Source organism: Brachyistius frenatus, unplaced genomic scaffold, assembly GCF_029030835.1.
Source record: "Brachyistius frenatus isolate BFR_SWC_R1_liver_20210118 unplaced genomic scaffold, ASM2903083v1 Contig_3, whole genome shotgun sequence".
In the NCBI taxonomy this organism is placed as follows: Eukaryota; Metazoa; Chordata; class Actinopteri; family Embiotocidae; genus Brachyistius; species Brachyistius frenatus.
In genome coordinates, this window is record NW_027210602.1 from 2,597,212 (window position 1) to 2,624,809 (window position 27,598).

The window sequence follows — 27,598 nt, forward strand, 5'->3', positions numbered from 1 at the left end:
GGAGGCCCCTCTGCAGGTGTGGACAGTTCAGTTGTTGTAAAAAATCTTCCACTCCTCTTCATCTTCTTGGGCTTCAGGACACATCTTATTATCCCACATGCATTCACCAGATGTCTCACCTGCTTCGACTTCCAGACTTCCAGCACGGGCATGCCGGCGATGATGGAGTTCGGGTCTTCTTGGGCGGCGGAGTTCACTGTGTCATTGGCGCCAATCACCAGGACCAGGTCAGTGTCTGATTGGACACATAACAAATTCAACTTTGAAAACAATATCAAAACCTCTATTTTTGCAAAATACACTTATTTTTTTTACACAACATTTGGGCAATGATGCCACTTTATGAAGTTTATCTTCAAACACGTCAACGTTTTGTGAAGAATGTCACAACTCCTTTTGTCACGTATGTGTCATGCCCTTAAATAACAACCTATTTGAGTCCAGAGATAACTAACGCCAAACACAAATTTATGTGATTGGGTGTCTCCCGTTTTTGAGGATTTGGCTTCCACATTATGGCTCATTTAGTTGGAGATGGTGTAGGAAACTTGGAGATGATGGGAGCAATCTTGTGGGAGAAGACTCCAAAATGGGATTGTGAGAATTTCAAAATGGGGACAAAAAAAAAAATCAGATTTAATTGGACAGATTCAGGAAAAAAAAAAATCATTGGTGTTTCTGCAACAAATGGTTTCCATGCTACCAGGAAAAACAGACTGGAATTGCCATCTCGCAGTTGTATGCCTCCACCAAACAGTCAATATGCAGTTTACATCCATTTCCAGACTCATATAATACATGTGGTGAAGATTTTGAAGGAATTTGGCCAATGAAGCCGATTCTTATCGAACACAAAAGTTGCAGCCATGACGAGACAAGGCTTCAAATATGGATGTTGCTGCAAAAAAGCAAAACATTTTGAAACGTGGATGATTCACACACATCTTTAACCCGGCAGCACAGAAGAGCTATATAAATACCAGTTTAAAAGTGGTCACCCCAGATTAGTGACACCAATTCAGTATCTGACCAAATGTGGAATATGGTCACAATCTTCCTTTCTGTTCGAGTTATGGTGTTGAAAAATGGCCAGAAAAGTGTTTTTGCATAATATGTTGATGTCACAGTGAAGATGACCTTTTAAATATAAAATGTCATCACTTCATTTTTGTATCCCATTAAGACATTTGTGTGCAATTTTGTCATGATGAGCATGTAAAGTCTTGACTTATCGCCACAACTGTGTTTTGCGAGGTCACAGTGACCTTTGACCACTAAAATTATAATCAGTTCATTCTTTATTTAATAATTTAAAACAGTCCCTTACATATCAGGTTCACAAAAGTTGGACGACCGGACAATCCAAAAAGATAATGCCAAGGCATAAAAAAGTGGATGTTGTCATGCCACAATACTTGACCCTGAAAAGTTTGCTTCTATTTGTCAGTAAGTTAATCATAAACTGTATTTTTTAATCTGAAACTGAAATCAATTAAAAGATCAGTTTGATTTTTTTGTAAAATACTCGAATTTGTTTTATTTTCAAGATGCGGATGAGAAGATTGTTATTGTCTTGGCTGTGCTCTAAATATTGAGCAAGACAGTCAGCATAAAGACTGGAAGCAGGTGAAAACTGTGAGCCTGGCTCTGTCCAAAGTTAAAGCACAAATGTAAATTTCACAGAAATTCAGAAAAAAAAAAATGTTACTCTATATTTTTAAATACAAACTGCCTTATTTACAAACTCTTTAAAAGGCAGCGGCAAAACCAAATGAATTCATGGCAGGTACGGTAAGTTAAAGGCAGATATAACTGTCTCTTACCCGCAAAGTCTTCATTAATCTCCTCCATTTCCAGGACAATATCGTACGGGACACCAGCTTCAGCCAGCAGCACGTTGAGTTGACCCGGCATACGGCCAGCCACCGGATGAATACCAAACCTGTGGGAACAAAAGACTGATTCTTAATGAATAGTTGAACACAGTCCTTCATTTAATGACCAGGTTAGTGACCCTCATAAACTTGAACTCTTACATCAGATAGACGGATGGAATTAAAAAAAAAAATGGAGACAATAAAATGGAGTATTTGGACAAATGGAGATGAGAGACATTTGTGATTATTGTCTGGTTATGCGCGCGCGCACGCACGCCCACCCCCACCCACCACACACACACACACACACACACACACACACACACACACACACACACACACACACACACACACACACACACACACACACACACACACACACACACACACACACACAACTCTTCTACTGTGTATTATTTGTTGAGTGCATGTGTGGGACTGTGTATATATAGCTCTCAAACTCAATTAGCCATGTCATGTAATCAGAGAAGGAAATTAACACCAGCCACTGAATCATGGTGACTGTCTCTCTCTCTCTCTCTCTCTCTCTCTCTCTCTCTCTCTCTCTCTCTCTCTCTCTCTCCTTGTCTTTGCCCTTCCAGCCGCTTTGCCATGAGGCCGACCACCATTTGAAGATTTATTTTCTACTTGTTCGCTGAGTTTAGGCGGATACAGACTACAGATGGCCCGCCGGTTCTGGGACGTATTAGCAATTGCGGTTTGAAAAAGTCAGTTTCTGCCCTTTGTGTAATTCCACACAGTCTACATGCCCGGTAAGACGGAGGGAAAACACAGTGGTGTTGGTTTGGAAGAAGAGAAGTGAAAGTGTGTTCTGCTCTCAAACTTTACGGTGTATTTACAATAAAGAGTCCACAAAGAATTACACAGGCAGGTAGTACAAGAGTAAGAAGACAGAGACTGAATAAGAATACAGAACAGAGAAAATGAGAGAGCAAGAGATCAGGGTGAAGGAGGTTTTTTCCCCCTCTTTCTCTGACCACCCACTTTCCTCTAATCAAGTACAAATGCTCTAAGCAGCAGCAGCTGCAAAAGCCAGGATCAAACGACAGAGGCAGGACAATTACATGAGCTTCCGCTGTACCTTGTCCTTCGTATTTCCTTTTTCCTTCCTCAAACACACACACACACACACACATACGTCACTTCATATCGGTCCTGTCACATTTTATAATCTAGGGCAAAACCTCAACTCTTCTTTTCTGTCCTTCGTGGTACAGGTTACATTTTGTATTCTATAAATGTATCATACAATACTGGATATCAATCTCTCTTTGAACTTTTCTATAACCATCGGTACTTGATGTGTCCACACCTATTTATTCTGTATAAATATATATCCATCTGTTTAAAATCCTCTTAAAAAAAACCTATTTATGAACAACTGTTATTTGTTATTATTATTATTATTTATTAAAGACACACTGACATACTGTAGTTTATTTTAATCAATTAAATGCGAGTTAGCTTTCATCATTGCCTTACCTGACTTTCTTGCCAGCCTCTTGAAGCAGCTTCACCAGCTCAGCGATGGGGTACTGGGCCTTTGCAGCACAGAGTCCATAACCTGAAATGGATTTAAAACAACACCAGCAAGAGTGAGCTGAAAGTGCAGATTATGCAAGTTATGCCACGATATGACAAACGCTGTATTGGCTCACTGATGCCGAATAGATTTACTTGTTTGTAAACGTGGCAAAAGTTGTGTTGTTTTTTTTTTTAAACAAAAATGTACTAGTTGTGGATGTAGCCTACATATCAAAATGTGGTACTGAATGACAAGTTTCTTAATACTAATTAGGATCGAAGCAGTTTGGTCGGTGCAAAAAAAGTATCCAAGTTTGGTTCCCAGTCCAATGAAGCAATACTTATTATTCTATGCTAGCGCTGCAACCATTAGTCACTTTGCAAAAAAAATGCATGATAAATCATCATTTGAGTATTTTTTGGGGGGTGAATTGTAATTGATATTTTCCAATATTTTGTGACATTTTACATCAGGCAGACTAATCAATATTACAATTTACCAAGGCTGAGGCTTTGCCTTCATTAACTTGGACCAACTCAGAAAACATGCTAAACTGAATTTACACAAGCACATAAAATAAGCTTTAATATAGTGTACTGATTATGCTAATGCCGCCGAGGGAGTTGAGCACGATATTGCATGCGTGTGTCTGAGCAGCACTTACATATTAAAGCACAGGACTCAGTGTGCTTAAATTCATGTCTTTTTTTTTTTTTTTTTTTCCCCCAATTTTAAGTGATCTGAAGTGGAGAAATAATAAATCTACTGTATGCTTCATCTTGATGTTGGCTGTGTGCTGAGGTCTGCTCTCAGTATGTTTCAGCAGTGTTTTACTACTCAGAATTCATCACTGTTAGATTATAGATTTAATGACAAATCACAAAAAAAAACAATGCTCAAATAATGATCTACTTAATGTATTAACCAATTTCTATGATTCTATGATTTATTTAGTCAGAATGGCCCACCCTCATGTCGCGGACAGATATTAATATACAGCATTTAAAATGATGTTTAAAAATTGAAAGAATATATTATAGGATCATGTTGCCTTAATGTACAACACCACCTTCACACAGTACAGTAAGTGTTTCCTTCTCTAAGCCTTAGATTTCTTTCATGTGTAATAATGCTGGTGTATGGTATTTGATATTTATCACACCCTCTCTCACACACACACACAAACACATGTCAAACAGTCCAGTGGTGTTTACTAGCCTTGTCACAACAACCAGTCAGAAACCGTCTTGTTACAACAGACCAATCAAAGTGACAAGGTTTCAAACGCAGCACGAGTAAAAGTAGAAAAAACATGGTTGACTGTCTGCCTTCCCGCTCAACAATTTAGTAGTTTCCACCTTTTTTTTTTCTTTCTCCGTCTAAATTTTTTTTATTCTTTGTGCTTCCAATATTCTCGCTGGAGTTTCTCTGAGAAGAAAAACAAGGGTACCCAGACCATGCAGAGATGGGCCAGGAAAACACTTATGTTTATCAGGCTGGGTCTTAACCGTTTCCACAGATGTCAATCAGGCAAAGTGACTGTGACGGCTCCAATTAGGGAGATTGGTCAAAATGGAAACAAGGGGACTGACTCAGTGACTGCCGGCACTGAGCAACAATATCAGTCTACTGCGAACTATTAAGAGCATGGAAAAAAAAACCAGGAATTTGAATTGTATGTGTTATGTAACTGGTGTCAGGAACAAAATATGACCTGTATACTCTGGCTGATGTAATGTTTTAGCATTTAAAATTTATATTGAAATTTGTATGTCATTGTGCAGTAACATATTAACTATCAAATACATTCAAATTTCAGTTGCAAATTCAGAGAGAAACAATTCAGTAAGACTTCTGCCCGTGAAACAAATCTCACAACAACATCCCTGTGCTGAGTGTGACTTTAATGAAGCTTGGTGACATTATGACTGAGCAACGAAGTGTTGATAACTTACTCGTGATTTAAAAATTACCCAAATCATAAACTATTACTTTAACAGGTTTTGTTAAAGTAATTCTCATGCTTGCACTCATTTAAACTATTCTGTGTTCTTTAAAATAAATGTCTGGTATTTTATTATTCATCTTGTCTTGTTTTGTTTGTGGGTAATTTTTGAGAAAGGCTAAAAAAAAAAATATATATATATATATATTTTTTTTATATCTACTCCATTTGATTTTTTTGTGCCTGTTTTTGGTTTTAGCTGTCAGACATGTTCCTCTTTATCTTACAAAAGAATAAATGGTTTAACCTACATTGGATGCCGTTCCTTGCTTCACTTGTTTTTCACCACGTGACCATTTTAATTTCGCAATTCTTGTGATTTTGCAGCTGCTGAGTCTTTGTATATAGGCGCTGTGACTGGAATCACCAATTAGTAGGCTGGATGCCTTTGGTCTGTGTTTACATGTACCCACGTGAGTAAAACAACTCTTTGGTTCACAGCAGTCTGACGAGGGGACTGAAATGTCACTGGGCCACACAGTGACGAATTTAGAGCAGCAGCTCCAAGGACAATCGTAATCGTCCAAGTGGGAGGTTCCCACACACATATCTGGTCAAATATTGAAAACATGTGAAACGAAGAAAACCGTGTAGCTGGGACAAAGGTGGGACGCCGCGCTCTAACCCTGAGAAAGGAGCGAGAAGCCAATTTGAAATGTAGTGTTTGAGTTGTCAAGAAAAACCCAGCGTACCCTCATTCTATTTAATTTCCCCTTGACCTTGCATATATACGCTGCACTGTAGAATGTCTATTTACGAGGGACTGACGACCACACAGAAACCTAAGAGAGTGTGTGTGTGTGTGTGTGTGTGTGTGTGTGTGTGTGTGTGTGTGTGTGTGTGTGTGTGCGCGCGTGCGCGCTCCACCATGACTTGTCAATTAGCCTGGCAAAATGGTGATGTAACATGGGTCAAGAAAAGGTTAAGTAAACAGAACACACACTTTTCTAATTCTAGAAAAAAAAAAGTGACCGGCACAGTCAAGTACCATGTTTTTCCACTCACGTACAAGACCTGTGTGCGTGTATGTGTGTTACCTGGAGTTATGATTATGTTATGGGCGTCTTTAATCATGTCGACAGTCTGATCCACGTTGACCTCTGTGTGTGTCCCTGTGATCTCCATGGGCTTTCCTGTGCCGGTGGAAGACGTGCCGTAGCCTCCCAAGATTACGTTAGCCAGTGAACGATTCATGGCCTGAGAGGAAGAAAACATGTTTTATATTTATGATTACACTTTTTCCTTTTTTTTTTTTTTTTTAACTTCATTGGCTGTGTACAAGAAAATACATATGACAGGGAAATTTCACACATTTGTGACCTGCGACTTTACTCAGAACAGGGACTCCATAATCTCACTATAAAGGTAAAGTTAGAGTCCCTCCTGGTGGACAAGAGAGGAACAACCACATTAAAACAGTATGTGCTCATCTACAAAACACATCAAGCGCACTGTACCATTTCAAACAGTGGTGCTGACACTCAAAGTAGCAACATGTTGATGTTTGTTGTTCTTTAAACAAAGACTGCGCTCCACTTACCACACACATAATATATGACAGAATGGCTCCAGACGACCCGATGAGGGCCCCGACGATGGTCAGCAGGTTGTTGTTGAGCAGGAAGCCCTCGGCGCACAGGGCCCAGCCCGAGTAACTGTTCAGCACGGTGATGACAACAGGCATATCGGCGCCTCCAATAGCTGCAGTCAAAGTTACACCCTGAAGGAAAATGTGTATGTGGGGGAAAAGTGGGTGGGGTGAGACACAGACACATAAAGGTTAATCCACTGCTGGAATCAGATTATCTGTTTGTTATGGTCAGAGCCATGGCAGAAGTGAGGCTCAGCTATATAGAAGAGTGATGCATAAAGGAGAAGTGAAGAAAATGATTATAAGGCATTAAAAAAAACAATTAAAAAAAAATCCTCATTTGATAACTGAAACTAGCTAGCTTGATGATTCACTGCTGGATCCTTACTTGGAAGTCTCTTCCAAGCATTTCTCTTCAAAAGGAGAGAAAACAAGCTTTCTAGTTTTCGATGCATTTGTCACAATTAAACCCACTTTTTCTCGGTCCTTCTATCACTCGCACAGTTTTTGTTTTAATGAGGACCAACTGGATTTACCAAAGAAGCAGCCAGATCCAGAAGTGTGAGCTTAATTCCTTCAATTCATACGTCGTAGATCTTTCTCGCTGACCAAACTGCAGGTCTATTTTTAGGAACTTGTGTAACTGTAACACGCATGTACAAAAGATGATTCATTATACTGTAGTTTAACAGCTGATTAGAGGTCAAACATGTAAAACAAACAGAAATGATATCCATCTATAACGTCTTCAGGGATGCACTGATTATCATTCTCTGGGACGCAGTCCAGTTGCTGATTTTCCCGGCAACACATGTAAATAAACAAACCGAGCAAAAACGCTGAAATTGCAACACGTCACTGAGTATAATTTTCTTCACATTTTACAGTAATTAAAATAGCGTGTGCTGTCTGTCGCGGTCTGCTCTGCTTGGATTCACCTGATTATAATCTGTTTTCAGAAGCTGTACATCTCAAAACTCGACATCAGTGAAGAATAACTGCCAATGAAGATGGCAGTTTCTCTAAAGATGGATTCAAATCCACAAAAAGTACCCCTTCACTTGTTTTTTCTTGTGATCACACAGTAAAAACTGATAAGTGAATCAATCACCTGTCTTGATCACAGACTTTTCTGAGCAATGTTTGCAACATTTCTTTTTCAATACCTTTGAAATGTACATGCTTTCTGCAGATCCTTATTACAACTTGTAGAAATATGACAAAATGTAAATCCAAAGTTTCGTCAGTAACTACACGGTGAATCATACACCTGTATGGGGTCAGAAGTAGCTACAGTTTCTGTTTATTGTTAAATGCTCAGATGGGCGCAGGCACATTTGATTTTTATACAAAGTGGGCGCTGGATGGGAAAATGACAACTGTGTCGGTCTTAAACTAGCAGAAAACGCTTTGCGACAGACGCACGCCAAGAGTCCTCTTTCTCTGATAAACTGAGATTTTAAAAGGTTAGGCATGACTTAACAATAGCAGAGACCAGTTTATAAGTGAAATAAAAGCAGGACCCTGGCAGCTTCACAAGGTCCAGCCTGTTTGCCACAACGGCTGCCAGCTCTCTACTCCACTCTGAATTTCTGGGCAGCTACTGTTTCCTGTGCAAAAAGCCTCTGACTTGACATTTATTAGTAAATCCCTTCTGTTGTCTTTTTTTCTCATGTACTACATCCTTGTCTGCTTCTACAGCATTTTTTTTTCTGACTCTTTAATTCCCTTTTCCCTTCCTGGCATTTATGGAAGTTTTAACAACATTCTTACATTTTCAGTCTGTCACCATGTAAGAATGTTTCAATGTGCAAGATTTCAACTGCAGATTTTTCTCTTAAAGGGCCTCGCTGAGTGCAATAACAGACCTCAGTAATCCACACACACACACACACACACACACAGCATACCATGACAGCGGAGAGAGCAGACACTGATCCGAGACAGGTGAGGCCTGTGGTGTAACTTGGATCCAGCATGTAGGGAATCATCCCACCAACACTAGCTGCCATAAGAGTGGCGTTCAGAGCATGACGACCAGGGAGCATCAAGGGAGCACTGCTCAAAACGCCTGCATGTGGAGAAGAAGGGGGCAGCGAAAGAATGATGGGAACACAAGAGAAAATAGAAAATAATACAGATTAGGGACTGAAAAACACGCAATTAATAATTGCAAACGAACAGCTTTACTTATTCAGCTGTGAACTCGTAGACATTAAAAATATAAAAACCTTTTATTTCACCTTTAGCAGCCACCACTTGAGATTTGTCAATGAACTGAATGTCATATTCATGCATAATTTATCCTTATGAAACACTTGCAGTCAACATGGAAAGTAGAGTGTGGCTGCCAGGACTGGTGTAGGCACATGAACCTGATGAACTTTCTGTTTTTTTTTTTTCTTTTTCTTTCCCCTTCACAGCAGGCAGCAGTCAGACCTTCTTGTTTTGATAAATACAGTATGACCAAGCTGATACATCACCTGTCCTGAGCAAGGTTAAATAACATTATCAATGCTGTTTAGGAAAAGTTCATCCACCTCAATAAAAGACAATATTGTTCTTTCATTCTCCCAAAGTATCAAAGTGTTTTGAGATGTACAGTTCACCTAACTTGTGAGGTTTAATAAATGTGGGAATTGTTGAATTGTTGGGTTTCTCTGTATAATGTTGTAAAGTTCAACTGTAAGAACTTTAATGTGTTAAGTGCCATGAAATAACCTCTGTTGTGATTTGGTACTATATAAATAAAACTGAATTGAATTGAATTGAATTAACTCAGAAATAAGCAGTTACAAATCAAATTGAAAAATGGTAAGTGGCAACTGCTAAAATTATAACCAAGGATGCATCGCACTAAAAAGACAACACGATTACAACAAACAGAAGGGTGAAGTCTACTGCCATTAAAGGAAACATTACAGTTTAGGAAACTTTATAACTCATGATTGTGCATTATGTACAGAGCTAGAGCAAGGGGATGATTAATTTATTTTGGCATTCAAAATGAATGCAGTAAACAGCTGGCCTATCTCAAACCCCAAAAAATCCATCTGCTAGCATCTGTAAAGCTACATAATTGAATTTAATCTGTATCCAAAACAAAATATAAATTAGCAGTTTCCCCTTGTTTCTAGTCTTTATGCTGACCCAAGCTTAGCTAATTAGCTACCAGCTCTACACTATGGGCCTGATTTACTAAATGTTTGCGCGTGTAAAATCACGTGCAAACTCCACACCACCTACAAATAAATGTCCAAGCAGATTTAACAACGACGTGCAGTGAGGATTGCGTCTTTCAAATGTGCAATTTAACACACGTTGTCCATTTTGCGCGTTTGCCTGCATGCATATGTAATATCGGGCGTTTCTGCCTGAAGGTGCAAAATACTGGGAGGGGAAATGTAAACAGAACAATTTAGCACCCGCAACGATATTTACTAAACCTGAAAGTAGAAACAGGAGAAGTGATTGTTGTGTATTTTAGTACGACTGAAAGGAACCTATTAATCAGATGCGCAAATCTGGAGAGACGGCTGCTCTTATCGTGGTGAGAAGGAGACGCAGGAGAAACTAAAGAATACGCAGAGAACGTTGTTTTACACCCGCGGAAACGTTTTTGTTTTTTTTAGATGTCAGAGGGAAAAACTATTCAGACATATCGTCTGTCCAGCGATGACATTTCTGAGTTATTGAATGAACTGATTGATGATTGACAGCCAATAACAAGGAGGAGCCACAAAATACTAGCAATGTCAAAACTTCTTACGACTCAGCATGTTCCTGCCTCTGGGTCGTTCCAGCGCATCGCTGCTTGGATATCCCACCCAGTCCCGTTATTCAGGTGTGCTGTCACAGGTCCTGAATGTGTCCCGCAGTATTTACAGGTGTCTTCATAAGGTTCCCGAGCAGTCGTGAGGCCCTGAATGAAAATTCACCTGCTCATCACAGAAAGAGCTGGACCTGCTGATCGGTGTTTGTTAGAGGATTTCATCCACCGTCCCTCCTGTTTTATTTGCCGACGTTTTATTATTAAGCCTTTTTTTTCACCTTTTTGTTTTCCCCACAGTATTGACTTTCTTGCTAATAATCTCCTATATAGTGTTTTGTTCTTGTTATATTTATATTTCAATGGGATCCGATTTCCTTTTCCTTTTGGGGTCGTTCTGTGTTTTTCATGGCTGGAATCACTTCAACACACGCAAATCCCTCATTTAAATACAGCGATTTGCACCTGATTTCAATGACGCAGTTACTCTTAAATCACCAGCAAAACGGGTGCAAAAATTGTTTCGCTAACTCTTGGAAGGAACACGGAATTTAGTACCCTCTATTTGAGATCTTAGTAAACCAGGCCTTGAATGCAGAGATGTTGGCATGATACTGGTCTTGAGATGTAAAAAGAGTTGAGAATGAGTAGGTCTCAACTAATTCACCACAATTAACTATTTACTCTTTCTTTAAGGAGAACAAGACCACATCAAGGTTTTATCAACGTGTATCGTGCACCTATAAAGAGTCAAATAGCAACACGATGGGCTACGTTCAGCTTTCTCTATGGCAACCTTGGGTCAGCAACAGTGTAATGAATAAATGTGCTTTATAATAACATAACAGCATTAGTGTAAGTTCTGTCTGTCACCTTGCAGTTTGCCGTACGCCACCAACGAGCCACTGAAAGTGATTCCACCGATGTAGGTGCCGAGGTACGCGACTATCTTGGTGAGGTTGGCTGCCGGGTCTGTGGCGAAGTGGGGGTACTCAATCATATATTCAGCCACGCAGGTGAGCACAGCAGCCATTCCGACCAAGCTGTGGAAGGCGGCCACCAGCTGGGGCAAGTCCGTGATCTGGATCCTCTTAGCAATGGTCAGGCCTCGAGAGAAAAAGAGATAACAAATAAATAAAGGGTAGTGGCCCTGAAAGACCCACAACACAAATAACATGCAAATCACAAGCATGTGCACACACACTCAGAGGATTGCTGGGAAGTGGGCGGATCTGAAGAGCCAGGTGTTGCCGATGAGGCCTGCTCGGGGAAATTCCATGTTTGTGAGTTGCTCTACACTTTGTGTGAGCGTGGTGAGCGTGTTGTGTGTGTGCGTGTGTGTGTGCGTGCGTGCGTGTCCACATGTGCCCTGCAGGAAGCCTTTCAACATCACTGTATCTGGAAAAAAGCATTATTGTCTGTGTAGATAGTTTAGTCTGGGTTTGAGCTTTGTTACCGGAACAATTAGCATCTAAATGATCAAACTATCCTGAAAGAGGGAGAGAAAGTGAGTAATTGGTGAGGCTGACCATTCTGAGAGACCTCCCGTGTCGGGTGGGGAAGTTAGTCATGTTCTGTTTGATGTAAACATCACAGACCCGGCTCTTGGCACACCTGCTGCTTAATCTGACCGAATTTGGAAGGCATGCACACACACACCAAAAATGCAAAACGCATCGCTACTATTTTACAAAGGCAACACACTTTCCATCTGAACGTTTGCCTGCAAGTCTGCCGTCTCATTCTCTCAATGTAAATACACAGAGACTCACCCGCAGTGCCACCTACAGCCATGGCTGCGCTCATCTGTGCCAGGAGCTCGGGACTCGGTTTGAGGGCGCCCAGAGTGGCAACGATTCCCCCCGCGACTCCCATCATACCCAAAGCGTTACCCAGACGGGCTGTGGACTGGTTGGAAAGGCCAGCCAGGGCACCAACGCAGCACAGACCTGAGCCCAAGTATATCATCTGGTAAGAGAAAGAGAGAGAGAATGGGAAGAAAAAAATAAATAAAGGGGGGTTGTGGATAAATGATTGAAGGATCACAGGAGGAAAAAAAAAGGCCGAATGATTATATTTGGAAGGTCCTAAATAACATCTGGGAAAACCAAGAATCCTTTTGGAACCCTGGAGGTGGTTATTGGCTGTTTTGTGAGGGACAGAGAAAACACACTCCTGAACTGAGCGTGGACATGCCATAAACATCCTCTCACACCTGCTCAATGTTGTATCCAGACTGCAGAGCAGCGGCGTAGCCTCCGAGGAAGACGCCACCAGGAAGCAGATAAAGGTAGTTGTGCTCTGGAGGATCAGTGGGACGTTTGAACATGTCCAACATCTTCTGAGTCACCAGGAAACCACCTGCGTGAGAGACAGAGAAAATGAATACACTTGTTCTTGAAGTGGCACTAGATCACGTTTAAAAGCATCTTTACAGAATAAGAGGTAACAAAAATACACAAAAATCCAGGTGAAAAAAAAAATGAAACAGGTTTTGACACGGGGATAAACAGGCAGGGAGCCGAGGCACCTGAAATATGGATATTTTTAGACAACAGGTGTTTTAGGGCCAACAGCTAAAAACTGTTGCCAAGCCCAATAACCAATGTTAGGAATTTAATGAGTCTACTTCATGTCAGTGTAAATATTTCAAGTACAAAACCTCAGAGGTGTCAAACAGAGACCAGACAGTGTCTCACTGCTTTACAAGAGAAGATCACATTTCCGTGTGTATGCCTCCCTTTTTCCCCTTTGGCATGATTGTAGCCACGTGCACACACACGCACCCATACATACAAAGGTGAATCAGAGGTTAGCATCTGTTTCTTTCCACTACATGAAATAATAGTCATAGAATGTCCTGGTTAAAACATGTAATAATAATCTGACTACTATTACTGCAGACCAGTCTGTGTCAATATATTAATATGGAGGAATGTTCTTGTATTTAAGAAACGCAAAGCCAGGATTTGCCAGTTCCTTTGGTTACTCTTTTTTAAAAACAGAATGGCTTCACTGGCACTATATTTAGAAAGCTCACAAGAAAAAAAAAAAAGTGTATCAGCAACACTATCCAAGTCATAAAGGCTAAAACAAGATAAAGACTTTACACCCAGGCCAGCGAAGACATATGTTAATCTAACTTCAGTGTACTTACATGTTACACACTGTTGTGAAGCAGCTATAATGTTCAAAATGTGAAATATTCACACATTTAGTTTAGCATCTTATCATGCTAACATTTGCTAAACAGTCGGGAATGATGGGAGTGTCATATTGGAGGTGTTTGGTTAAAAAACAAAGTATTTTGCTAGAAGAGTCAAGAGATTCTTTACTACAGTTAATGGCAATACTTGTTGAGACATTTCCCTCAAACCAAACCTTCACGGTGGTGCTTGGTGGAAACTCAGGGGCTCACCAAAGTCTTTAGGATTCATCCTCTGAAAACCATGAATGCAGATACAGCATTTTATGCCACTCCATCCAGTAGATGTTGCGGTATTTCATTGAGTGAAAACTTTGGCCTGCTGGTGAGGTGCGAGGAAAAGCTAGAGAATCTTCCTCACAGGTCATCAGGATTCATCCTCTGGGGACCACCAATGAAAGAATTTCAAGGCAATCCATCCAATTGGTGCATACTGGACCGAAGTGTTGTTTGGACTGACAGACTGACATTGTGATCAATACAGTCGTACCAGTAGCATGGTAAAGAACCCTTTGTCTGATCCCTTTGTCTACCACCGTCGACTTTGGGCTAACTTCAATCAGATCGTTGTTTTTGAATTAGCGGTTGTTTCTTACTGTTGTCACAACTAAACCACGTCTGCAGCAGCCAGTAGGTCCTTAGAGGGTCCCATTGGTCCAAACAACTGAGGTCTGGACACTAGTGCAAAACGTGAGGCCTGACATGATGGATTCTAGCTGCCTCGCAAGGTAAGATTTTATTGTCTTTAGTCTAAAAAGTTCTCTATATATGTAGATGAAGATTGTAATGATTGATTGGTGTGCAGATATCGTCCCATTATGAAACACGTTTTTTTTTTTTTAATCAAGAAATATCGCTCTCCCTTTAAAATTATGATTTCCTTTTTGAGGAGCACACAGGATGTGAGTTGCAGATGATTTACATTTTTAGATTGTCTATACTGTCTTGATGTCTGCTTACAGCATGGATTGAATTTAGTTTGAGACACCTACGATCAGAGTAAATGATATAATTTAGGTCAGTGATTGAAACGAGGGAACTACTGAACCTAATGAGTGAGGTTGACCACTGGCTGACTACATTCAACAGACCCAGGTGTTTTCTATGCATTCCAACATCTTTGACTGTGGAAATGTGGCAAAAAAAAGTTCAGTCTGTTTTATTGGAGCTAAATTTCACCATTGTGTTCGGTCCCTTTCGATGGAATGTTTTTTCTATTCCCATGGGTTTATGGGTAATGTGGTAAAGTGCTTAAAAATGTGCATGTGGAACCGAACCCAAAGAGAACATCACAAATTTAAATAAACAAGTGGACGGTATGTCTATGAAGACTGTGGTATTTTAGCATGCTTTTGTAAAGGGTAAAGTTGAGGGAAATCTAAAACGTGGTTTGAACAGTAATGCCACAGAGCATAAAGGGCCCTGACTTGAACATAAAACATTGTGGTGTCCTGCATCTCTCACAATACTTGTGGAGCTTCAGTCCACTTTAACAAACAAGCTCAACTGGTCCAGTATGCCAGTCTACTATTCATTTGCATCAAAGCCTCCCCTGATGTCTGGCTGTGAGCTAATAGGAGAAATTACATCTAATTCATGGCTCAGGCCTGGAGGAGCACTCTGTTTCCCAGGACTATTACAAGAGTGACGAGTATTATAATGACTGCAGGAACACTTTGTCATTATAATGGGAATTATTAAGGGTAATAGCAGGAATGGATGTGTGTGGTCCAAGCCAGGTCTGAGCAGGTGGGTAGAAAAGGGGCAGCAACAAAACTTGGTTTGAATTTATGTTATAAATTATGTTATAAATGTTATGTTATAATTATGTTATAAATCAATTATAAATCAATATAAAAAACACTTCAATCTTCAGCCTAAGTTGATATTTCATTGGCTTTAGGTTGCTGTAGCTGGCGGGGATGACTGTGAGTCTATGTTCGGGTGACTCACCAGCAATGTTGACAGAAGAGATGAAGGCAGCGAGCACAGCCAGTGTCTCAGCAGTGGTACCTGGGGTGTAGCCGCCTCCCATCAGGGACAGACCACCCACAGCAGTCAGACCTGCAGAACACCAACATGTCAGTAATCAGGAACCCGCATTTCACAATACAAGATACAGGGCTATGAAAAGTTTGGTGAAGATGTTGGGGAAAAAAAGGTCTAAACACATTAATTTAGTCATTAAATATGATCAATTATTAGATTTGTTTAATCAGCACATCTACAAACATTTGGCTTGGAATACGGTTTGTTTCCCAGATAGGAAACAGAAAGAAATAGGAAGATACAGAGATAAAAAGAGAAGGAGAGAGAAGGAGACAGTGTGTGTGCGTGTGTGTCTGTATTTTTTATTTTTTTACCAAAAGAGGCTCAGGAAACCTTGATAAAATCAGTCCTGTAATGATTTACAGGCAGTAAGATGCAATGCATAGCACTGTGGGAGCCTGTATTCACACGCACTTGTGCAATTTCGGTTGACTAACAGGTACAGAGAGTGTGTGTGTGTGTGTGTGTGTGTGTGTGTGTGTGTGTGTGTGTGTGTGTGTGTGTGTGTGTGTGTGTGTGTGTGTGTGTGTGTGTGTGTGCTTCAAGTCAACATGGCTAGACTGGACTTTCAAATGAGGAAAAAGTTAAATTTGACCTCTTTCTCCAAAGTCAGTCATATAATCATGTGTGCAACACAAAGTTTCACATGCTGCTAAACGTCCTTTCATAAGTTCTATTTAAACAGAAGCTACTTTAAAATGTGCACTGTTAAATAAAAAAGAGAGATGACTACTAAAGCAAATGTTTTAGGGCACAATCTGCATGAATAGGAAGTTTTCCAAAAATTGGTAGTTTGTTTTTTCGCATTTTAGTGCAGAAAAGTTACATATTATATCTTTTAACACTACAAAATACAAAAAGAATACCCTAAATTCACATTTATCCTGATTCTAAAATACAGAGCCTGGCCATCCTTAAAAAAAACACAACTTGGTCACTGACAAAGGAGCATGGTAAAGCCAAGTTTTTTTTTTTTTTGTTAAAGAAAGTAAAATAGGTACAATTACACCAGTTAGAAGGAGATCAAAGGCATGCCTGTCCACTACAACGAACAGATTAGCCAGAAAGAAAGCCAATAGGGATCAGTGGACACACGCGAACACCTGCTGTGACACACTCACTGATGTATGTAGTGGGTGGGCTGAGGGCCTGTAGGCTGTCACAGACATTAGGTAGTGGGCTACAGGCAGGAGTGTGGCAGTGAATCAGTGCTCTCAAGTAGATTAAAGCATTTTTATCAGACACCAGATATGCAGATGAGCTTCAATGAGCCACTGGATATGAAACGAGTATCTGAAATAAAAGATGACCCATCGATCAGTTACTACTGCTTGTAACACGATCATCTCTTCATGAAGAATATAACTGTCCCAAACTCAAATCCCTGAATTCCAATGTGATTCCCTAATGTCTGTGAGCAAGTGTGTGTGTGTGTCTTTACGATGCCTGGCACAACAACAACAGAGTTCAGCTGGTCTCACTGTTTCCATAACCGCAGTCAGTCAGTGACAGAAAAAAAAAAGGTAATGAGGCAAAATATGAAGGAAAAATACCTGGACAGAGAGGAAAGAGGAGGTGAGGACAGACGGAGGGCAGACAGAGGGCAGACGGAGGGGGAGCGGACAACATTGAAAGAAAATAAACCTTCAAATGAACTTTAACACAAATAACTTTCTCAAATCGTACTGATATTCAATGATGGTCTTGTGAACTTCTGCCTTTTAGTGTGATCACATGAACGATGGCATTTGAAAAACTTCACAAAGTCGCGGACAGTAAATTTCAAGAAGGCAGAAAATAAAAGGGCAGAGACCCCCTGAGGAAGATGGTGTGAAGATGGGACCATGTGAATCAGGTGTAGGTGTCACTAATAAAGTTTTTAAGAAAGTGAATATCTTGGCTGTTACGCTGCCGGGTTCTGATGTCCGGCTGTGAGCGCAAGTAAACGAGCAGAGGACTTCCCTGACCCTCAAAGATCACTGGTGGTGTGTTACTTCCTACCCCATTGTGGGGCTTCAGAGTGATCAAAGGTGCGAGAACACACACATACATTTACCTCTCTAACCTCTTAACCCCTCGGTGTTAAGCAGCAGCCAACAATAAGCACACAATCTTTGAAACTTTTATTTGGACTGAATGGTGAGAAAGCAACAGCGAGACTATAGAAGTGTGCTGGACTGACATGTGACCTATTCATTCCAGTTCAAATCTTTTATTTAATTTACATTTTTACTAGTATACTGTGAAGGATTTGAAGCTATAGTTTCGTTATTTGTTGTTTTTTATTCTGCAAGATCCAATTATTAGCGTCACGCATTAGCATCTGTGGAGACATGTAATTTCTACGACTGATTAATTTGATATGATCGCTTTAGCTCAGTACAGAAAAGTTAATTTTGTCCAGACTGATAATATCAACATTAATCTAACAACAGAAAGGTAGTTTCAAGCGCTGATGAAAATACGTCTGATTGCTTTTATTATTTTAAGCTAAATGTGACAATTTAATCTTGACATAGATTTGACATATATGTGGATTCCATTATGCTGAAAGGTGTTTTTAACATTTTGCCCACACCTGTCCTACACAAGGGTGCTGAATGATCCATCCATGAGCATTCGCACTGATTGGAAGTTTAACTCTCTGACTGTATAAGACAAACTAAACACAACCAACCTGAAATGGCGTTGGTGACAGACATGAGTGGAGAGTGCAGAGCAGGAGTGACTCCCCACACTGTGTGGTATCCCACTATGCCGGCCAGACCAAAGGTGGTGACTATCTGAGTGAAGGCAGCGTTGGGAGCTGACAGGCCCAGACCCAGCAGGGTGGCAGCACCTTGAAAAGAGGGAAACGTGGTTGAAGAAATACAAGTCAGAGTGTCACAGAGAATATATCCAGGAGTTGTGAACATTTTGGACAAAGAGTAAAGATGTAAAACTACCAAATATTTCACATAAAGGCCAAGACTTCAGAAAGGTCAGATAAAATGACATAACTTTGGGCAGTTAAAAGTATTTTTTTTCTCCCTTTCCTAACCTGTTTTCATCTTTGCAGTGGCAGCTTGATGAGAAGTATAAGTGAGCTTTGGATTCAGCAGATTTTCCCAAATCTAAGCACATTTAGTTCCTGGAAGATGTGGTAGGCACTTGACCACCCATGTTGTCCTAATTTCCTTTTACTTCAGACAGCTAGAGTTATTAGTCAAAGAGCAATTTCTCTGGGTTACATTGATGATAATTGTAGCAAATTCTCTTTTACACACTGAAAGGTAAAAGACTGGCCACCGGGCGGTCAACCTTAAATGGTCAAAATGGCAACATTGCCATACCGATAGGGTTAATAAGCACGTAACCAGCACCGAGCAAGTTCTGGTCGTTTAAAAATTAAAAAAAGAGCGGCTAACATCAGTAGCTGAGTGGTGGTGTTAAATAGGAAACTACTCAAGCACCTAAACAATGTGTGAACCACATTAACTACATGCAGTGCACTTACACAGAGTATTGTGTAGCACCATGGGAACCCCTCACTGCAGCACTACTTCAAACAAACACTCAGCGTGACACTATTTTTTACAATGCACACTTCCTGACGCTAACAGGGTGCATGTGTCTGTGTGTGTGTGTGTGTGTGTGTGTGTGTGTGTGTGTGTGTGTGTGTGTGTGTGTGTGTGTGTGTCCGCTTGTAATGTGCCTCTGTCACTTTATGCCTCCTGTGCACATTCCAGCCGTGACTTAAGAAGCTGGTTTTTAACCCATCCTTCACCTCATGGCAGACCTCAACCTGCCTCAAGACCCAATGATGATGAACACCATCCATGAAAGAGGAAACTGTGTAAAAGTGCACTTTACTGCAATTTAGCATCTTCCAAATTTTTGTACCAGAAAATCTAAATTTAATGGCACATTCAGATTAATTGGCAACAACTAACCTCCAGTGTACGCGCCAGCAGTGGTGAGTGTGGCCCTGAAGGGGGAGATCTGTGCAGCCTTTGACGCCTCTAGCTCCTGGACAGACTTTGTTTTAGGAGGAGCTGCGACGGGAATGTTGTTAGGCTGAGGAGCGGGGAACAGGTTCTTCCCATTCTGGAGTTAACAACAAATAGAGAATGGCACAAAGAGAAAAGGCAGAAAAGGTGAGAAAAGAGCAAATAAAAAGTATACCTAACCTTTAAATTAATGGTTCAGCTGGCAGGGATCAACATCTTATTGACAAGAGAGAAACAAGTGATGCTAATTAGGGCAAAATGACATAATATGATATAAAATCACATTAATTCTGATTTTAACTCTGCGATGTCATTACCTGACGCTCTACATTGACCTGTGTTGCATTTGCAAATCCATGGAACACTAGACCACACGATCAAGATCAAGGACGCAAACTAAGGATCAGCATGAATAAAAATATGTACAGTAGTTTTGGTGTGTCTTGTACATTGAGTAATATTACAGATTTCTATTTTCTAGTCTTCTGATAACAATATATTAGCTGGTAATCATGTATATTCAGTCCAACACATAATAATAATAAAAAAAAGATTTCTGATAAGGATCCCTTAAACAGGATACCGCGCAGGTAATTTTTACTGCTGGAAAATAAACTTGTGCGACACTATTTTTAAATTATTACACAAAAAAATAAATAAGGAGATCCTTTCAAAGATGCAAATAAAAGTTAAATGTATCTGCAATACTTAAAAAAGACAATGAATCCAGAGGAGTTCATCTGAACTGACAGTAAATTATTTATAATTCACAAGTGGACTGACCCAACTTTGATTCCATAAATCATAATTAGATTTTTTTTTTAAACGATGTGTAAGGATGCCAATATTATTGACAAGTAGAACAGAGAACTGAAGAGCAGTTTCTACTAGTTTTACAAATGTATAATCATTTAACTTCTGCAATTAACAAAAATTTGATTCCTCAACATAAACATGAAATAATTGAGACATGCACCTATGTGCTTGTGTGTAATATTATCATCATGCCAAGCCAGTTTTGTCAGAACATAGGTTTTTTTGATAGTGAGGGGACACTTGCAGCTGTAAAGAGGCTGCAAATAGAAAATAAGAAGAGAAGATGTGTCCTTAGGGTGACATCTAGTGACTGTGGCAGGGACCTACAACATGTTGAATTGTTTCTTCTTTTTTCTGTGCTGCAACCCGTGAAATATTTGTCAAATGTGACCTTTACACCAACTGCACATGTATGTTTGTTTGGCTTCTGGCCACATGAGGCCTCGTACCTGCATGACAATGGATCCTCTGACAACGTGATCCATGGTCCCATAGTCAAACGCGTCTTTGACATCGAGGTAAAAGTTGTCCTTGTCGGGGCTGATTGCCCGCATCAGCTTGGTGATGTTGTTGGAGTACAGAGTGCTGGACTGTGTTGGTAAACGACTCGGCAGGTCTGTGTAGCCGATGTGGGTCACTCCCTGAACAAATAAATTAAAAAAAAATCATACTAAATTAGAGTGGAAGATTCCAGTGACAGAAACATGACCTCCAACATAAACCTTTCTTTTTGGTACACACCGACCTTGTGCACTGTCAGCTCTCCGGGTACTGTTGTCTCAATGTTTCCACCAGCCTCAGCAGCCAAGTCCACCACCACAGAGCCATCTTTCATGCTTTCAACCATTGGTTTGGTGATGAGGATGGGTGCCCGCCTACCTACAATGTGAAAATGGAGAGACAGACATGGTGTCGTTACTGGTCAGGTGGAAACTAAATAATGTAAGTTAAGCTTCAAATCCAGTCAAAAACAGTGAAAAAGAAAGTAAAAAATTTAAGATAAAGAGCCTCTAGGCCACATTATGACCCGACAAGTGACTTATGTTCACTGCAGTTGAGATTACTGTAATGTGTCCAGTCTATGTACAAAAACTGAAGTGTAATGAAACAAATGTGAAGCTTTTGGAAATGATGTTCTGGTAAATTATTTTTAATGGTCACTTTCTGAGACTTGTCTTTACTTATTTCTAAATTCTCTGAATACCTGAAGGTCTCATCTTCTGTGATATTCAAACAGACAACTGTTTACATGGCCTTGACTTTGAGGACAGTCTATGTTTGTAGATTTACAGCCATTGTGCATTGTGCATACCCGGGATAAGAGCAGTGCTGATGAGGATGTCCACCTCCTGACACTGTTTGGCAAAAAGTTTCAACTCTGCCTCGATGAACTCCTTTGACATTTCCTTGGCGTAGCCCCCCTGGCCTTCTCCTGACTCCTTGAAGTCCACCTCCAGCGGTTCAGCGCCAAGAGACTTAAACTGCTCCAACGCTGCAGCTCTACGAGAGGGAGGAGATGAGAAAATATCTCAGGTTCAACATGAGAACACACGCTGCATGTGATTCAAATGGCAAATATTAGTCAAAGAATCGATTACTTGATTGACAGAAGATTATTAGGCGACTATTCTAAAAATCAAACACCTGTTTCTAACATTTCAAGCAAAAACCCCAAACAATTGTCCGTTCTGGTTTGTCAAATGAAATAATTTTCATAATCGTACATGATACTTTGGGTTTTAGACTATTGGTCGGACAGAACAAGGAAGTTGAAGACATTATCGTGAGATCAATAGATTTTCTGGCATTTTATAAACAAACAAAAAATCGTTAATCGCGTAAATAATTAACAGATCAATAAATACAAAAATAGTTGCAGCCTTAGAGGTGACACTTAAAAGTTTTCAGGAGTAACACTGTTTGTTATGTATCCATAGAACAAAACTGTGCTTTATAAGAAGAAGCTCTTCACTGTATAAAGGCCCTTAAAGTTAAACGTCCTTAAGATTATCATGAAATCAAACCACATTTTTGTTATCATTTACTGTGAACATTTATTTGTATTTACATTCAGAAGTTACCTCTGCATAGCAACACATACTGTTATTGGTGGAGTCCACTACAGGTATGAGGGATTCACACGAAGGCAGGCACGTAAACCGGTGGAATTCATAACAGCCTCACTGTTCATTTCATTCACAATGTAATAAAGTACTGCTAATGAAAACAACAAGTGGTCACCTGGCAAAACACAGGACGTGTTTTATTGTGAAGAAGCTAGAGGGGTATTTTTCACTATGGGTGAAACTGACTGTCAAGCCTAATCAATAATACTGGCCATATTAACAGCTGACCGCAACATGTATTGGATGGAAATCTGCACTTCTGTGCAAATACAATCTTTCAAAGTCAGTAATTCTGACATACCAGACAACAAACATACCTGGTGTCAAATCCTCTGACGATGGCTCCCATGGATCGGGCAGAACCAGCTGCTGCCAACCCAGCCACACCTCCACCAATGATCAGCACCTATTCACACACGCATACAAACAACTGTTAGGGATGGTCAGTACAGTCATGTAGCATGATTAAAGTTAAGACTGGCATAGACACGTCCACAGATTATATCATTCTAAATTTAAAAAAAAAAAGTGCCAACTATAGAAACACACGCAGTCGCACTACACACCTTTGCAGGTGGCACTTTTCCAGCTGCTGTGATTTGTCCCGTGAAGAAACGTCCAAAGCTGTTTGCTGCCAGCACAACTGCCTTGTACCTGCAATGACGGCAATTAATTAAGAAAGGGTGACATTAACGAATATGAACATTAAGTATAAAATGTACCTTTACATGATTAACATGTCTCATATTCAAGAAGTGTTGAAACAAAAGCTGTAGTTGCTAATAAACACATCTAAAAAATATCACCCTGGGTGTGCCATATCGTATCATTCACGATATATCGTTACAATTTGTGATAAAAAAAAAAAGAAGTAAATTCATATCATGATAATGGTAACATTCTAACTTGTTGATGTAATGACATCATAATGCTTCACAGCATAATGGTAGGACATAAATCAGTAATAACCAACATGGTTAAAACTGGCTAACTTTTATAAAGAATCTGAATCTGACTGGGAGTTACTGTTACTGAGAGATCATTTTTACACAAGTTTTATAAACTATTTCAAGGCAAACTGTTCTGTTTACACTGACATAAAAAACTATAACAATTATTTTGTAGCATTTTTATGTTTTTGAAATCAATAATACAAATATTTCAGTATTTTGTCACAATATCAAGAATATTATTATCACAGAAAGACCTTGAAATACAGTCATTATTTAAGGGCCAGATCGCCCATCCCAAGTGAACACTCTCAGTAAACACTACCTGCCTTGAAGGCATGGTGTACATACCCTGCGATGTTTGCCATGGAGCTCAGTGCATCGAAACCCTGGGCGATGGTGACTCTGGGCACCTGGTCCATAGCCAGGACGGTGGCTTTCTTCTGGGACAGTATGTCCATCAGCTCAGGGTTCTGAGCTGGGTAGATGAAGCTGATCAACGTTGCTGCTTCCTTCATCATCTCCACCTCATGGACACCCAGATCAGGGTTGAAAACGGGAGCACGGACCTGAAACCAGAAAAATTTGATTCAGATACATGTACAAGGAGACTATGACACAGACCAGCATAACTGGCTTTCTAAATTTACTTTTATTCTTTCAGTCTCTTTCCCTCTCTTTGTCGGACCGACTTGAAATTTAATCTGTGCCCTCTTAACATGTTTGGAATTATAAGAATTAGTTTCCGTCGATCGGTGTGGCGGCCAAAAAGTGACCCAAAAATTACTTTTAGGTCACTTTTTGCTGTATTATGACTTTTTTTTTCATAATTTGGATGACATGCTACAGTATGATTTTTTTTTAAAAGTCATAACAAAAGGAGAAATCGAACCCCCAACCTTCTTACGGAGAGGCAACACTGCTAACCACTGCGCAACCTATAACACCACTGTTCATAAATATTCATTCAAATGCGACCAAAATTGCCACAGACATTCTTTGGATAGTAGATATACGTGTCTTCAAGGGGGTCTGCAGTGATATTAAATTTATTCCTGTAATGTGTAGTGTATGCAAAAAAAAAAAATTCAATTTCTCCAAACGTTTCAACTTCACTAAAAGTTGAATCACCATCAACAGGCCAAGGTGGAATCTGAACCATTAATAGCATCCTTGGTGAAGTAGAATCTTCTACCTGTTGAGTTAACCAGACTGTCGGTTACCCTAACCCTAAGGCTCTGAGTGAACTCCGTGAAACACTTTCTCCTGCCACGACTTGTTGTCCGGCGCTGAAGATAATCCAGCGGTCTACGACGCTGACCCCCAGCTGGAAACGGCATCATGAAGACACGGGCCCTGCTCAAGTATCACACATGGTTCATGGTTTACTGAGGGCGAGTCCCCTTAATAAGCCACACGCTTCACGGAGAGCAAATCCCTGTAAGGGTAAGCCACGTGGTTCACGGATGGCGACACCTCCTATGGTGAATCCCTCTAACGGTAAGCCACACAGGTATGGGTTTGTATGTGCAGTCATACTAATACCAAACCAAAACTCAAACAAAAAAAAAGTCCAAAAGAGACTTTTATTTTTTTATTGCTAATTAGAGCAGTTGTCTATGTAACTTGAGGCATGTATGTCACTTCAGAAAAAGGTCATAATCCAAAAAGTGATCAAAAAACAGTCATCCAAAATATCCAAAGTATGTTGTCCAAAATATGATTAAAAAAAAAGTGACCCAAAATTAATTTTTGTATATAGTATAGAGTATATAGTATAGCCAGGGCGATGCGGCTAAGTTTGACGTTTCACCGTGACACAGGAAGTTGATGTTTAAGGTCAAAAGATGCTCCAAACCTCACGAACCTTTGCACATGCGTCAGGCACCTACTTTCATGAGTTTTTGAAGATTTTAAAGCCACCAAAAAAAGCCTTTTTTTTTTTTTTCTTTTAAAGAAGAAGAAAAAAAAAAAAAGGTCGAATGAGGTCGAGAAAAAAATTTAAACTGCAAGCGGGAAGCGGTGGCCCCGACCTGCTGGATCCCCGACGTGCAGCATGCGAGGGCCCGCATATCACTGCTTGCAGTTTTAACTCATATGTTATTCCTCCTCTTCCTTCTGTATCGAACACCAGAAGATGCACATCAGGGGCCAAAAGCTGCTGCCAGCTTCAGAACATTGACTGGCCCACCCTGTTCCTTCCTCTTCCCTCTTCATATTCTCCTCGTAACCAGTCCTTCAGATAACAAGACATTTCTAACATTTTCAACTACTTGCAAGGTTTCATCCAACTACTGTATACGCCTCCTCCTCCCTCTCTTCTCCTCTCTGTTTTACCTTCACCAGCACATCCGATGCCAGGACATCCTTTAAGTCTTTAATTGTCGCTCCAGCTTGGGTGTACTGTTCATCATGGAACTTGGATGGCTCTCCGGCTCCGGACTCCACGACGACATTGAAGCCCTGTTTGATGAGTGCCTGGACGCCGGCGGGAGAGAGCGCCACACGACGTTCATTCTGGAAAATTTCTTTGGGAACGCCGACTGTGAGTTGTTTGTATGGAATACCTGGAGAGGAGAGGAGAGACAATAAAGGAGGATGTAAGATTAGTTTCAACCGTTTACAGATTACCCTGGGATTCATGTCAGAGCAATTAGTAATCGTTTCTTCCTTTTTTAAACATATTATGTGCCCAATAATTTATTATCAACAGGCTATAAAACTAAGGTGTTGTTGACACAATCCGGTTGTCCCAAAGAGTTTTTTCAAAGTATCAAAGCACATTTTAACAAAGAACAAATAAAACATGTCAAGATGGAAGAAATGTGCAGTGTGTATCTGACTTTCTATAAATGTATGTATCGTGCTCCAAAACAACAGAACGATACACCAACAATACACAAGATGAAGTGAAGCAAACATCTTTGAAAACGCAATAGACATTTTCCAGCATCACTGCAATGAATGCATGTGTAGACAGCTTCTTTTAAACAGCTTCAAACTATGTTTACTATAAATAGTGTACTGTATAAGCAATTACCTTTGCAGGCCGAATGACAAGGTCTGTGTCCTTTAATACAGTGGGAGCCATTTCCAAACATTGGCAGCATTAGCACTTAGCACAAGCTAAAACTGAGGCTGTTGGCATTGTTATCAGTTTTACACATATATTGCTATAACCTGTTATTATATTATTATATAACCTGTTAGCTATAAAGTCAAGGGTGAACCACATTTATTACAGTTAATTCTGAGGAGTTATGGATGTCTGTAGCAAATGTCGTGGTAAACTGTCCAATAGTTTTCAGGCTTCAACCTGCATGGGGCAGAGGAGTTTTCCTTAAGCACCGCAGGATACACTAAACCCCATTCTAACTCCGACACAAAGAGGGAAGAATAAAACTGATAAGTGGGAATAACGGCATGAACCAGTAGCTAAGAAGAGACTAAATTAATAGCATAGAGACCGAATAAACTGGCTGAAAATAATAATAGGTCAGTGTCTTATTTTTAGTCCTCAGATTTATGTCAAGTGCTAGGCGACAGGTCACATGATGTGTTGGCTCCTACGGAAAATTCCACTGCAGTTCTTTCCCTCCGTTTCCTCATCTATACATAAACACAAGATCAGGCTGCCTTCTCTCTCTCCTGTTCCCCCTGCTGTGGTGACGCATC

At 40.2% G+C, this 27,598-nt stretch overlaps 2 protein-coding genes across 2 annotated transcripts in view; both read right to left on the bottom strand.

The window, feature by feature from the left end:
• lhx6a (LIM homeobox 6a) overlaps positions 1-27,598 on the bottom strand; it is a 243,623-nt gene that overhangs the window by 75,099 nt on the left and 140,926 nt on the right. The gene's annotated exons all lie outside the window — the stretch shown is intronic.
• nnt (nicotinamide nucleotide transhydrogenase) overlaps positions 1-27,598 on the bottom strand; it is a 36,464-nt gene that overhangs the window by 3,437 nt on the left and 5,429 nt on the right. Inside the window, exons 3-21 of the mRNA XM_069702968.1 lie at positions 26,261-26,490; positions 24,275-24,492; positions 23,540-23,627; positions 23,291-23,379; positions 22,160-22,347; positions 21,593-21,726; positions 21,297-21,488; positions 19,975-20,128; positions 18,720-18,881; positions 15,947-16,057; positions 13,004-13,149; positions 12,561-12,756; positions 11,662-11,895; positions 8,930-9,090; positions 6,969-7,148; positions 6,466-6,625; positions 3,381-3,462; positions 1,824-1,942; positions 120-235 (exon numbers count right to left, since the gene is read on the bottom strand). Coding sequence (XP_069559069.1) covers positions 120-235; positions 1,824-1,942; positions 3,381-3,462; positions 6,466-6,625; positions 6,969-7,148; positions 8,930-9,090; positions 11,662-11,895; positions 12,561-12,756; positions 13,004-13,149; positions 15,947-16,057; positions 18,720-18,881; positions 19,975-20,128; positions 21,297-21,488; positions 21,593-21,726; positions 22,160-22,347; positions 23,291-23,379; positions 23,540-23,627; positions 24,275-24,492; positions 26,261-26,490 — 2,960 coding nt within the window. The remainder of the gene's footprint in view (positions 1-119; positions 236-1,823; positions 1,943-3,380; positions 3,463-6,465; positions 6,626-6,968; positions 7,149-8,929; positions 9,091-11,661; positions 11,896-12,560; positions 12,757-13,003; positions 13,150-15,946; positions 16,058-18,719; positions 18,882-19,974; positions 20,129-21,296; positions 21,489-21,592; positions 21,727-22,159; positions 22,348-23,290; positions 23,380-23,539; positions 23,628-24,274; positions 24,493-26,260; positions 26,491-27,598) is intronic.